The following is a 15121-nucleotide window of genomic DNA, read 5'->3' on the forward strand; positions in this document are numbered from 1 at the left end:
CAGCCACTGATTGAGGTTCTGGGCTGGGATAGTAACACCTTTGCTTTCAAATGGTTCATTTCTGAAATCATTATCATTGTAATAGTAAACTTGTTCTATTTTGATTCTTATTGTAAGCACATATGACAATATTATTACTTTAGCAGGAATCATAGCAAATAGCTATTAGAAATATAATAAGACAGCTGTCCAAGATGGAAACCAGAAAGCTAAGTAAGCTTCCAACTACTCTAACTGTGCTGCATTTTAACTTCCATAGTGAAGTTGATTTTGTGTTCATTAAAACCAAAACTCATATGTTAAACAGACTGGAGGATATAACTGATCGGCTCCTGCACCATAAATACTCTAAACACAATATAACCATTTCATTTAACACAAGTACTTCTTTGTTAATCTGATTTGCATCAATAAATTCAAATAAAAAGGGAATAATTCTGGGCAGAATACTTTTTTTAAAAAATTGGTATAGATTCCATACTGCATAGAGACACAACTTATGGTAATCCAGATGTTGTTGGACTGCAGCTTTCATCAGGCCTAGTGAGGATGGGAACGGCAGTGCAACATCTGGAATGCCATGAGTTAGCAATCCTCGCCATAAAAAGTTTAAAATCTTCATTTTAACAAGTGGTACCCATTCAAAGCCAACATGTGCAAAAGAACACAGTGCGGATATATATTTACTCCTGAATTAAGACACAGACAAGTCCATACAAGAGGACAAATTAGCTAGCCAGACTACATCATAGCTCTGCCTAGAAATGGATCTATTCATTAAGTGTGCCAGTGAAGATGGGATTTTTTTTTGCACAAATTTATTTCTATACACAGAAGATCAGCAATGTCATTCAAAATAATTAATAACCAATCCTCATATCCATGGCTTTCCTCGAACTCTCTGCCCTCCTGTTCAGCTCTGCTGTCTTCCTCCTCCTCCACTTTACTTTTCCCCCTTTTAACCTTCCCAGTCTCTGTGTCTTTTAAAAAGCTGTCCTGATAAACTGGCTGAATTACACCACCACATAAACCACGTGAAGTAGTAACTCCACTAACAGGATGAAACAACATGTCTCATGCATTCTTTTTCCCTATCATACTTGAAAAAAGATTAGTTTAATAAAATAAAAAGTTAATTCCCTTCTCCTAAAAACAACCACGTTTTCAAAGTCTCTAAAGTAGAAAGTAGGAGGGGGTGGCTATTAAAATTCTTGATTAAAGGATCCTAATTAATAATTTCTGGAATAAAACATTTTAATGCAGAGTTTTCAGTTAATTAAAACTCCTTTAAAGTCATTAGGAGGGGTCGTAAGTGCTTGTTTTGCCGTATGAGGGAGGAAACATGTGTACAACACATTCCCAAGTCAGGTTTAAAGAATGCTTCTCGGCACATAAGATTCCTCTTACATTACAAACCAACTTCCATCACTTACACAAAGATTCATCTGGAAAAGAGGCCGTTTACACTGTTTATAAAATACTGTCACATAAAATTTGTAAAAAAACATATTTCACTAAAAATAGCTTGCGTAAGTAAAGGATTAGAGTAGTTTCTGCTGCTATAATTGTTCCTTTGTAGTTTTTTCCATGATGTTTTCTGAATAGCGCCTTTTGACTATGTTTATTAAAGCTGCACATCAAAAAGGATCAAAGCCACTGCTAGTGAGAACTAAAAAATACCCCAGTGTGTTGTGTTGTCTCATGGGAGAATTATGTAGATTCAAGTAAACAAGTGCAAATTGTTGAGGTTTTAATGAAAATTTTGTACAATTATTGAATCTGAAGTCATTGGTTATTATAACATCTGTACAGCAGATGGCCATTCTATATAAAAGGCAAGCAATGCTATTTTGTCTTTTTTAACAGTACATCTGAGATGACTACTTTTTGTCATTGTATGCCGTCTGCTTCAGCAAATAATTCGTAAAATGCAGCTGCTACAGATGGTCACCATAGTTATGTGATTGTAAAAACCTGAAACACAGTGAAGTATTTGTGTATTAGTTTCATATGCCAACATCAGCTCTATTTGGCTCAAAAGGTATATCCATAAAACTCTGGAAATAAAAAGGGGGCTATTCTACTATATTTAAGATGTAGCTACTGCGGTTTTAATGTTGAAACAAGCTACATCTCTGCAGAGTCACACCAAATCTGTTTTAGACTTATTCATATATTTCAAAAAGTAATATATAAATATAAATCAAATGTAATATACAATATATTTCAAAAGTAATCCTTCTCTAAAAATATGATCTATTACAGTATGAAAAATATTAAACCACGTTGTCTCTTTTGGTTTACAACCTGATTAAGGAAATTCTTCTTACATCAGCAACTTTCATTTTAATTAAGCAATGCATTGTTATTATTTTATTAGACATGTTTGACACATTAAAAGCACCCTAGACATTTGCAAATAGATTCTTAAAATTCAAAACTGTCCACTCCATAATACCATATATACATATATTTGGAAATATAACAGAGACTGCAATCTAATACCCATTTAACTACAAGAAAGGTAAGTTTAGCTCACAAAGGACTGATTTCCAGATTGGCATGGAAAGGACTGCATAGCTGTACATAGGAATACTGGTCAGATTATGGTCTAGTTCTCATAAAAGCTTTAAGCCTTTGTTTGGGCTATACCGCTTGCTGCTCACATGATAGAGTGTTTCACCCTCACCACATCCATTCATCTGAATAAAAACCAAGCAATTCAAGGAGAAAGTGAGGTTAGAGCTCAGGGATGGGTTTTTTGGGTTGCAACTTCTACAAGCCTTATATACCATGTCCACTAGTGAAGAATGCTGGGAGTTGCATTATCATATCATATGCTAGCCATATTATTCCCACAGGATTCTATCCAGTGGGATTGTTGTTGTTGTTGTTGTTTTTGTTGTTGTTAATGTACTCATTCCTATGAAGGGATTAGTTGAGCATAATTTGGAAATCATTTGTTTTTGGTAGGTTAATGGACACAACAGCTGGTGGAAGGTTGCTCACCTGAGTCAGTGCCACTTTACATAGTTGGGTGATTGGCCACGTGAGTGTGAAGGCAATTAACAAAGGCACTTGCTCTCTATGTGGGCAGGGAAATAGGCAAAGCCTTTAAAAGCTAGAGACTGCTGTGTGAACAACTTCTCATTGAGAATTAGGAGGATAACATTGCTGGAATACAAGGAAGTGAAATCTATTGCTAAAACACCAAGGATTTTGAAACTCTGGATTGTTTCCATTAGATATACTAGTATGTGCAATTATGGATACTGTAAGGATAGGTGATGAATGGTAATGGAGCAAAAAAGCAGAATTGGAACAGTCAAAATGAACATAAAATTTATATTAAGATATTAAGGGCGACTAAAATGATCAAGGGTCTGGAGAACAAGCCCTATGAGGAGCGGCTTAGGGAACTGGGCATGTTTAGCCTGAAGAAGAGAAGGCTGAGAGGAGATATGATAGCCATAAATATGTGAGAGGAAGCCACAGGGAGGAGGGAGCAAGCTTGTTTTCTGCTTCCTTGGAGACTAGGACGCGGAACAATGGCTTCAAACTACAAGAGAGGAGATTCCATCTGAACATTAGGAAGAACTTCCTGACTGTGAGAGCCGTTCAGCAATGGAACTCTCTGCCCCAGAGTGTGGTGGAGGCTCCTTCTTTGGAAGCTTTTAAGCAGAGGCTGGATGGCCATCTGTCAGGGGTGATTTGAATGCAATATTCCTGCTTCTTGGCAGGGGGTTGGACTGGATGGCCCATGAGGTCTCTTCCAACTCTTTGATTCTATGATTCTATACTGTTTTCTTCTCTGCCAAATAAATGTCTTTCTATTCTACAACTAAGAAACCATTAGAAAACTGTGGAAATTTCTTCACTTTCCTTATCCAGACAGCAAATTATTTATGACACGACCTAAAACCGCACTTTTCAGGGCCCTTTGTCACAGCCCTATATCCCAGAATATCAAGGCAGAAAATCCCACAATATCTACTTTGAACTGGGTTATACGAGTCCCCACTCAGATAATGTGGGATTTTCTGCCTTGATATTCTGGGATATAGGGCAGTGTGGAAGGGCCCTCAGATGCAAATAGTTGTCTTTAGCTCTTATGCAATTTATACCAATTTCTTAAAATCTAGCTAATATCCAGTAAGAGAAAAATGTATCCTTAAATATATTTTAATAATAGCTTTCCCAGTTCAGCATTAAAAACAACAAAACAGTGCAAACACATGAAATGGAATGGAGGTCCAGTCATAAGTCATATTTTTTTTCAGTTTATCTTTGCAACTACTTCCATTTTTTAATTATTAAAAAGGAATCGAAGCTAGGTTTTAATTTCTGTTTAGATGTTTCCAAAGCAAATATTTACTGGGAAAATGTACTTTTGGTCTTAATTTCAGAACAAAATTCTTCCAACTCAATAACTCAGTAATTCCATATATTTCATTTCTTAAAACTCCAAGTTGTATTAATATATACAAATAAGTTGTAATTTACATCACTGCCCTGTTTAAATTTACAACAGTTACAAAATGAGATACTGTAGATAAAAGTGGAAGCATAAGGAAAATGAGGAAAGAAAAAGGCAGGACCAAGGGTAAGGAATGAGAAGAAGAACATCGGGACAGAAGAAGTGGGAGAGCCAGAGGTGTAAGAAGGTTATCAGAAGGGCAGGACAGAAAGGAATGAAAATGGGGATGTAATGGCAAGTGGAGAAGAAAGGCACAGATTGAGACAGGAGTGAGAAAAAAAGAAGAGAAGAAGAGAGCAGTGGCAACAAATGAAAAGAGGGAAATTGGGGAGGAGAGGAGATGGCTGGGACAGATAGAAGACAATGTGGAGTGGGAAGAGCACTAGCAATTCTAGAATGGAAAGAAGATAGTTGCGGGAGAAGGCTGAAGACACCAGGAGACATAGGTGGGAGAGTCAAGAGATGACTCACTGAGAGACACAGTGAGGGCAAACTTTAAGAAGGAGGTGCCTATAATAGTTGGGAAGCAAAGATATGGCAAGCTTCAAAGAAGGGCAATGTGGCTTGAGGGCAGACAGACATGAGCGGTTGAAAGAACAGAGAAGAAAAGGAGGAATAAAATCGGTAGGGCATTATGTGAAAGGGGGTATGTTTTTGCTTGTTTGTTATATACTTTTAGTGCAGATGATTACTGAAAAGGAGATTTACAATACTTCCATCTTCTCTGGATGCCCAGAAAGTTTTTCTATGGCATGTAAAAGTACAGTTTCCACACTCTTCCCCAGTAAGACCAAACAGTTCTGGTAATACCTGTGGGAGAAGTTTCCCAGACATTTGGCAGGGAATGCTTTTAAGTCCATGGGCAGATCAGGGTGAAGATTTCTGCACTGAAAAGGCTAAGAGGTGGATCTTCCTTGAAAAACCCAAGCGACCTCTTTACTGCAGTTTACCTGAAGAGCTCAAAAGCATTTCATAGAATCATAGAATCAAAGAGTTGGAAGAGACCTCTTTCCTGCCTCAGTCATCATTGGCTCTTCCCAGCCTGGCTTTGGACATTCTGGACTTTGTGTTTTCTCAGCAATTGAAATTAATCTTATTCTATTTCCTTAGCTGTGTTTTTCTGATTCTCCCTGCCACACCTTTGGAAAGTGGTTTTGTCTCTTAGCTGGATTCCTTGGTGATGGTTGTGGGACTGTGTGCCTGTCTCTCAGCTTTGGTATTCCTCTAAAGGATTTTAGGAATGAAGTCAGTCAAGGGCAAGCCAATCTCAAAAGGTCTTGGATGTGCTTCACTCCCACCCAGTAGCAGGAGATTAAAAGTAATAAATACCCATGTGGAGACCTCATGGATTTCCCCAGCAGACAGGGTTTTTGTAGTGAGGGGGCTTCACTGAATGGCAAGTGAATGGAGCTGTGCCCTATGCTGACCCAAAAGTATAATTGCTGTAATCAATAAAGGTTCAGTCATCCTGACCGACAACAGAATATATGTATATGTGCTCGCACTTATTTCTTCCTTTGCTCCCTCTTTAATTCAAGGTTTACAAGATAGGCAGAATCAGTTCTGTGGTGAGGAATGCTTAAGAGATAAACTTCTTCATAGAGGAAGACCTATGGCAAGCAATTTTCCTTATGATAGGCAACTCAAATCTCAGGGCAAATATGCTACTTGAGGCCAAAGGGCAAGCAGAGACCACCTCAAGTGGCTCATTTAAAATGACAAGAGGCAAAATCCAAAGTAGCGCTCAAGAGACTAATTCTTTCTAAAGCAACTACATTAAGGTATATCTATCTTGGACATTGTGCTATTACTTGTGACCCATTACTGTAAGAAATCTACAAGTTGTTGCCATGTTTGGTTTTGAATACGCTTCTGACTACTAGCACTTCAAGAGAAGGGAGCCATTAAAGGTTCAACCAAATGACAGCGTCTTTTGGACTAATCTCACCAGAAACTGAAATCTGCTGTGTAATAGATAGTGCATTCACTCAGGTAATGATAAGTGACCCTGAATAATGTGAATGCATTCCAGATAATGTACAGTAATATGATTAACATTATCTCAAGCTACACTAAGACTGGGATTAAATCTTCAGAATGAAAAGTAAACCTTCTGGATCTACTAGAAATTAGGCTTGTGCACAGATTTGGTTTGGTTGGTTCCCTTCAGCCAATCCAGCTTGTTCAGCTGGCCGTAACAGTAAGGGCTGAGCGACCAAGGTTTTTTCGACTGAAACGGCCCACATAACTCTCGGGCACAGCTTCTTCCCTACTATTTGGGAGCACCTGGCACATGCTTCCTTAACCCCATTCCTCAAACCCAGGCTCCCTCGAAAGGAAGAAAGAAAACAAGCCCAGGAAGTGTGCTTCCTTAACCCCGTTGCTCAAACCCAGACTTCCTTAAAAGGAAGAAAGAAAAAGGTCCCAGAAAGGATGCTTCCTTAATCCCATTCTTAAAACCCAGGCTCCCTTGAAAGGAAGACAGGAAAGGGTCCAAGGAGGAGTGCTTCCTTAACTCCATTCTTCAAACCCAGACTCCCTTGAAAGCAAGCAAGCAAGCAAGAAAGGAGAGAGTCCAATGAAGTGTGCTTCCTTAACCCCATTGCTCAAACCCAGGCTCCTTGAAAGGAAGAAAGGAAAGGAGCCCAGGAATGGAAAGGGGAGCCTCATAAGTTCTCCAATGTGCCGGATCTTTCAGCAGACTAGTTGAAAACAGATTTTTCTATTAGCCGATTTTTGGGAGGCTCCCGAAAACAAATCTGGGTAGCCGATGAAATTTGGATACCAAAAGCAGATTGCCCTCCCGCTGAATTGCAGAAACCTATTAGAAACCTTGTGCCAAACTATGGTTTATCACAACTCGCTGCCATTACAATAACAGTATAATAATACTAATAGTAATTTATCTCCCTATAGATTGTGGCAGGGAATAAAAGATAAATAGACAAGTAACACTATTAAAAACAGCCACACCAATTAAAAATACATGATTCATTAAAAGATCACATTCATTTAAAAAGCATACATATTAAAAACAATAAATTCATAACAAAATATGGAATGCTTCACAAATTTATAAACAAATAGAGATTAAAATTCTTACCTTTAGTCTTAGAATTAGCTTTAACATGTAAATTTCCCTTGAGGCTTGATAAAGATGTGAGCAGGCAGGGTTTACTGGAATCTGGGAAAGTCTCAACTGAAATCACCATCTGAGTAGTATGAATGGAAATCTTTTGACAACAGGAAATGCTTGTCCACAGATTTTTCTGGCTGGAAATCTTTTGCCCTCCATCACTGTGATCTTCAGTATCGGGAATTCTGCTTTTGTAACACTGAGATGTTAATGTGCCATCTTTCTTTGAAAGGCTATCAGCTGCTGAAACATTTTCCTCCTGGGTCTCATAATCACTTTTGCTTCTGATTTTTTTCAGAAATTGCTTTATTTGATCTAGCTTGACAAAGCTGATATTGGCCTTCAGAGGCTTTGCTATATCAACATTTATCTCAGCTGGGTGGAAAACAAAAGGGAACAGAACAAGAAGTGAGAGAGAGAGAAAGAGAAAGGAATAGTCATCTTAGTTTTCAAATAAAAATAATGCACGCCGAAACAATTACTGATATTAAGCTAACATCAAAGTTAAATTCATTTCCAAGTAGGTAAAAACCTAGGTTTCCACTTGAATGTGACATAAGTTTGTCACATTTAAAATTAAATGTGCTCTCTATCCTAATTAATTACCACACTTCATTCAAACATGATATTCCTACTCCCCTAACCAGGCTATTAGGGTATACCTTAACCTAGCTCCTCACATAAATTTTCTCCCTGCTTTCAGTGTTTACTCATATTACATTATATTCAAATGATTATTATGCTTTTGTAGGCTTTGCACACATACTTATGTCAATCCATGATGATCTATTGCAATTTGCTAATTACAGTTTTCCAATATCTAGTAAAATAAAGAATAAAAAAGAAGTGGTCCAAAATTATGTGCTCTATTCATAATACTTAACAAGTGAAAAGCTAGGAATCTATATTTCTATACCAATGCAGTTACATAGGAGCCCCAGGAGGTGCAGTGGGTTAAACCGCTGAGCTGCTGAACCGAATGGTTACCAAGTCATAGAATCATAGAGTTGGAAGAGACCTCATAGGTCATCCAGTCCAAATCCTTGCCAAGAAGCAGAAAATCGCATTCAAGGCACCCCCAACAGATAGTTATCCAGCCTCTGTTTAAAAGCTTCCAAAGAAGGAGCCTCTGGGGGCAGAGAACATCCGGTTCAAATCTGGGGAGCAGGGTGAGCTCCCGGTGTTAGCCCCAGCTTCTGCCAACTTAGCAGTTCCAAAACATGCAAATGTGAGTAGATCTATAGGTACTACTCAATCAGGAAAGTAACAGCACTCCATGCAGTCATGCCAGCTGCATGACCATGGAGGAGTCTACGGACAACGCTGGCTCTTCTACTTAGAAATGGAGATGAGCACCACTCCCCAGAGTCAGACACGACTAGACTTAATATCAACCTTTACCTTTTAACTTTTAAGGTTATAAAGATGTATATGCTAACCATTGACATCAGAAATGGAACTTATTTCTAACAGTTCTAGTAATATAACCATAGAATCCTAGAGTTAGACAAGATGCCAATGGCTATCCAGTCCATGCAAGGACACATAATCAAAGCACTTTTGACAGATGGCTACTATGATGTCTAGAAAATGATGCCTAGGTCTCAAGACATGATTGGAGGATGGACAAGAACAGAAAATAAGGTCTACTGGTTTTGCTCCTGATAATCCTGATTTATGCCCCACCAGTCTTAAGGGACATCATGTAGAGTGGAAAAAACCCCACCATTTAGACAGATGATTTTATCAGTACAGACCGAGGTAGATGGAAGCGGAGATGCATGGAAGCAATGGTAAGGGATCTGTGGCACTTTGGATACTGGTGAACCACAATTTTTCTTTCCCCCTCACTACAGGCCTGGCTGAAGAACTGGAGCTGTTGGGATCTGAAGGGCCAGTTTCCACAATCTTGCATTAACAGGTTAACTATTGTACTCTTCTTATGTAGTAATAATTTTTACACACCTCAGTCATTTAAAATCCATAAAAAGCCTGAGAGAAAGCAGCACTGGAAAAGGAGAAAAGGCTAATAGAGAGATTGTCATGGATATTAGGATCCTAGTTACTAAACTATTAAATCACTTTTGATAAATAAAAAATTGATTCATGTTTGGGCGCTGCATTTGGTGGTCTCTATGTAGACTTATCCACAGCTGCATGGTATATGGTAGACTCCTGCAGAAGTGAGAGGATCCCTCTTGTCCTTTGCTGAATGTAGCATTTCATGGATTTTCTTGGTGGGTCTGTAGATAGTTTGTACAAATCAAGGAACATGAAAGGCACTGCAGACTACTTCAGCAAGAGAAGTCAGCCGCAGCCAAGCACCTGATGAACCAACCTGGACACAGCATATTATTTGAGAACACAGAAATGCTGGACCACTCTCACAACCACCATGTCAGACTACACAGAGAAGCCATTGAAATCCATAAGCATGTGGACAATTTCAACAGGAAGGAAGAAACCATGAAAATGAACAAAATCTGGCTACCAGTATTAAAAAAAACCCTCTAAAATTACAACAGCAAAACAACAGAGAGGAAACAATCAGGGACAGCTAATCACCTCTCAACAAAAGATTCCTCCAGGCACTAACAAGCCACACCAAAAAACTGCCAGGCCATCAAATGCTAATCAAGGTGGTCAGTTGAAATATTAACCCCCTAGCTCCAGCAGACAAGAGTTCTTTGTCCCATCCTGGTCATTCCACAGATATATAAACCCAATTTTCCTAGTTCCAACAGACCTCACTACCTCTGAGAATGCTTGCCATAGATGCAGGCGAAATGTCAGAAGAGAATGCCTCTAGAACATGGCCATATAACCCAAAAAAACCTACAACAACCCAATAATTACTTTTCCTCAAAAATTAAGTATAACAATAGCTAACAATGGGGTCCTAGTGAATATAATTGTAACTGATTGCTCCTTAAAAGTAACTTCCAAAACTCAACTTAGAAGCTGTGTGAAAGGTTTTATTGGTTAATTAATATCACTTGAAACAATTATCTAATCTTAGCAACCACTATTCTACCTTAAATTAAGAGTCATACTATGAAAATTGTAAAAATGAAAGAGTGGGAATAGATTGGAAAGAAATTACAACCGTCAGTGAAAGTAGGACTATAAAAATGATGGCAACATTAAAAATTTCAGTACTTGAAGCATTTCCTAGAACTGGTTTGAGACAACAGAAGCCTTACCTGTATTATATGAATATTTACTATCTGGTATCATTCTCTTCATTCTACTAAGAAATACAGCATATATGGTTACGTCACGATTTCAACTATTTTTTTTAAAAAGGGGAAAAAATAACCCTACCAGAGTGCTCAAGTGTTTTTGCAAATGACCCTAAGTTAATTAGAAAAGTCTGCACCCCGGTCAGCTCCCCTTCTCACATGTCAGCTCTCATTAAATCAAAAAATTCTCATTTCAAAGTTAACCAACACCATGGTTAACAAAACTGTTAAACTCGGATCAAGTGGGCACATTCCTGGGTTTATATATGATGTCATGCTAAGCAGCCCACAGCTGAACTTGCAGAAAGTATGAATGATTTTTCAATATAGTAAGTATCTGATCTAATGCTAATTCTCTCTCTATAGGCTAACTGTGCTGGGAACAGGTGGCCCTGCTTTCAATTACGAAGGGCTAACATGCCAGTGTGAGGCCTGGATTAGTTCACCTTCTCACAGGGAATTTGCCTCGGTTGGGAATGGATTTATTATGGCTTCACACATGGAATGGGGCTCATGTCAACTGAGGGCAGTGACACATCATATGATTCAAATTAACCTGCTGTGGACGGTTCCGCAGGGCTGAGATTGTGTATTAAAATGACGACATTTTAAAACAGCTTGAAAGAAACCAGGATTGCTGAAGCGCAATGGTTCCAATTTGTTCCAACTAATCTATCACCTGCTGGAGATATTATTGTAGTGGGTTTCTGGTAGCTGCTATTTTCCAGGTTCCTCCCAACCACTGACCTTCCTAATGGGTACAATTGTTACTGTTGGAGGTAAGCAGGGAGGAAACCCTACAAAGGCTGGAGGCAAAGTAGTCATCAGAAGTTTTTAGGTTTGTTTGCAAACAAACAAAATGGCCATGACATCCTGTTTTACAATGACATATAAAGAATCAATTATATGTCTTTGTTTAATTGGACTTTGTTTAATTGGACTTATAAGACTTATAAAGAAGCACTGTTTGACTATCAAGCCAAAAGTGGGTGCTAGAAATAATATCATATGAAAACTGACTGGCACAATCTAGGGATCACAACCAGACACAGTGAAGACATCTGTCCTTGAGCTTTGCTACTCTGCTGCTGAATATGCATGGCCAGTGTGGAATACATCTCATCACATTAAAACAGTAGATGTGGCTCTTAATGAGACATGTTACATTATCACAGGATGACTATGCCCTATACCACTTAAGAAATTATACTGTTTAGCTGGTATTGCACCAACTGACATCCATCGGGAAGTAGCAGCCTGTAGTGAAAGGACCAAGGCATTGGCATCTCCAGCCCATCCTCTGTTCAGATATCAGCCAGCAAGCCAATGCCTTAAATCAAGAAATAGCTTCCTAAGATCTACAGAGATACTTGCAGGAACACCTCAGCAAGCAAGAGTCCAAAAGTGGCAGGTTAAAACCCAGAACCTCAATCAGTAGCTGATATCAGATGAGAAACTCCCCCCGGGCACACAGATGACCGGGCCATTTGGACGGAGCGGAACAGACTGTACTCTGACACCACAAGACGCAGAGCTAACCTTAAGAAATGGGGCTTCAAAGTAGAGTTCACAGCATGTAAATGTGGAGAAGAGCAAACCACAGACCACTTACAACAATGCAGTCGGAGCCCTGCCACATGCACAATGGAAGCACTCAACGTGGACAGCTTCTGGTCAAAGGAAATTTAGTATAGGGCCAAGTTTTTAAACTTTGTGGTTTTTCTATACATTATAACTATATTCTCAATTTGCATTCCAACAGGAAATATTCAGTAAGTTGAACAATGTCAATACATGCAGATATTTCCAAATAGATGACTTATTCTATGGCTCTGGCAGGAAAAATGCTGGCATTTTTCTTAGACTTGTAGCAATTATTAGATGTCATATTTCATAAATCACTGACAGTTTTGTAATATATTATTACAAAGGCTGTGATAATGTTTATTGGAGAAAAACACTCCATGTTCTATATTTTTATCACTGAAAGCAGAAAGCTATTCATTAGAAATAAGAGTAAGGCAATAAAAAACACTCATTTTTAGGACAGCCAGCAATTGACTGATCAACCAGAATATACACTGCTTTCTCAATTATATATTCATATCGATCATAAAGAAAATGATGGCATATTACTCCTGCTCCACCTCCTCTTATTCTTATTTGCATTGTTATTACCCCATGTTTCCTCTAAGAAACATGTAAGCTCATTAAACAAAATCAAACCAAATTCTTGAGGGCTTCATGTGGTATTACAATTTGACTAGTGACTGTCTTCATTCTGTAACATACAAGCTCAGAGCCATAAGAGCCACATCGCAAGGCTGTGGCATGCTGTTTAGTTGGTACTGTTTAGCAGAAGTGTCTATGTAAATTGAGTTTGTGTTGTCAAAGGCTTTCACAGCTGGAATCACTGGGTTCCTGTGAGTTTTCCGGGCTATATGGCCATGTTCCAGAAGTATGCTTACCTGAAGCATTCTGTTCCAGAAGCATTCTTTCCTGATGTTTTGCCCACATCTATGGTAGGCATCCTCAGAGGTTGTGAGGTTTGTTGGAGATGAGGCAAGTGGGGTTTCTATATATCTGGAATGTCCAGGGTAGGAGAAAGAATTCTTGTTTGTTGGAGGCAAGTGTGAATGTTGCAACTGATCACCTTGATTAGCACTGAATATCTTGCAGCTTTAAAGTTTGGCTGATTCCTGCCTGGGGGAATCACTTCCCAACAAACGATTCCTCCAAGCAGGAATCAGCCAAGCTTTGAAGCTGCAAAGCTATTCAAAGCTAATCAAGGTGATCAATTGCAACATCACACTTGCCTTCACAGATATAGAAACCCTGACTTGCCTAGTCTCCAACAAACCTCACAACATCTGAGGATGCCTGCCATAGATGTGGGTAAAACATCAGGAAAGAATGCTTCTGGAACATTGCCAAACAGCCTGGAAAACTCACAGCAACCCATTAAATTGACTTCATGTGTACAGAAAGTGATGCCTGGATTGCACACATCCAGTATAACTTTTGACCTCAGTAGTTGCTTGTGAGTAGAAAAACCCACACAAATAGTGACCAGCAAAACCCAAATAGTTCATCAATAATTTGGCAAAATTCTATGGTAGAACGGCTACTACACCACTATCCTCTGTACCTGAAAGGTGAACACAGTAAAGCTTCAATATTTGCTGAATTTAATCACTAATGCAGTTTTATGGAGGTAAATCTTTTAGATACAGATTAGCAATTACTAGTATGCAGTGTTGCATAAAAATAAATCATGTGCTATTCTAGATGTTAAATAAAAGCAATCTGAACATTCTTTATTGACAAATTTAAAATATAAATAGCAATTGTGGTTCAAAAACATAGTATAGGCTTGACATCTATTTATACTTTGAATTTGGAGAAAATTGAAATATATTTTTCTAGCATTTGTAGAGCTGAAAGAAATGTGCCATAAAACAAATTTAGTTCTGTTGTCTCCATAGCCATCAGTAACAAATGTATACACCTCAGAATATTTATAGTTGCAATATAATCTTTAATGATTGTTTAACATGAGCCACCAGACAGCATATTTATAAAGTGGCATACATTTTAATCACTGACATTTGTTATCGGCATATTTATTTACTCTCTGTATATATATTCCTGTTCTGTGTGCGTGGGGATGCTACCTGCTTGATTTTGATGGGGGCCATTCCAAAGTTACTGAAGTCAAGGATTTTTAGAAAAAAAATGGATACAGATTGAGAATTTTATTCTTAAATACTGCCATTGCGAATACCAGATATGAAACCAACCTGAGTGGTCAGTTTGGGAAGTGTTGTATACCGAAAACCATTTGCGGTATTTGAAATTTCAGCCAGTACAAGACCAGTTCCAAATATAACCATCTCTGTCAAATGTTCTTCTCTTCTCAATGAAAAAAAAAACTATATATGTGAGATGGAATGAAGCAATTGCCTCAGGTGGACTTTCAGGAGCAGCATATTTGGTGATCTTGTTGTGAAAGGACTCTTGTTGTAGGCAATTATATATGGCTTTTGGGTCAGCTTAAGGACAGATACGCATACAGCAAACTGGCACAATTCCAATTTGAAGCAATTATTTGTTTGGTTTTGTTTTATTTGCCCATTGCCCCAACTTTTCCCTACAACTGGGACTCAAAGTAGTTCACAAAAGGATTAAAACTCATACCGATAAAAGCAAGTGGAGATGAAAACAGTTTAAACACAACTATATTATTAGAACATATATGTTTATATA

The 15121-nt window shown here is 38.4% G+C and overlaps 1 protein-coding gene across 3 annotated transcripts in view; it reads right to left on the reverse strand.

Moving 5' to 3' along the window:
- The window catches only part of VPS13B (vacuolar protein sorting 13 homolog B), a 382845-nt gene that overhangs the window by 106668 nt on the left and 261056 nt on the right, over positions 1 to 15121 (reverse strand). For all 3 annotated transcript variants that reach the window (XM_060775658.2, XM_067467340.1, XM_067467339.1), the window contains exon 36: positions 7581 to 7988. In XM_060775658.2, the coding sequence (XP_060631641.2) occupies positions 7581 to 7988 (408 nt within the window). The remainder of the gene's footprint in view (positions 1 to 7580; positions 7989 to 15121) is intronic.

This window comes from Anolis sagrei, chromosome 4 (genome assembly GCF_037176765.1).
Source record: "Anolis sagrei isolate rAnoSag1 chromosome 4, rAnoSag1.mat, whole genome shotgun sequence".
Classification (NCBI taxonomy): domain Eukaryota; kingdom Metazoa; phylum Chordata; class Lepidosauria; order Squamata; family Dactyloidae; genus Anolis; species Anolis sagrei.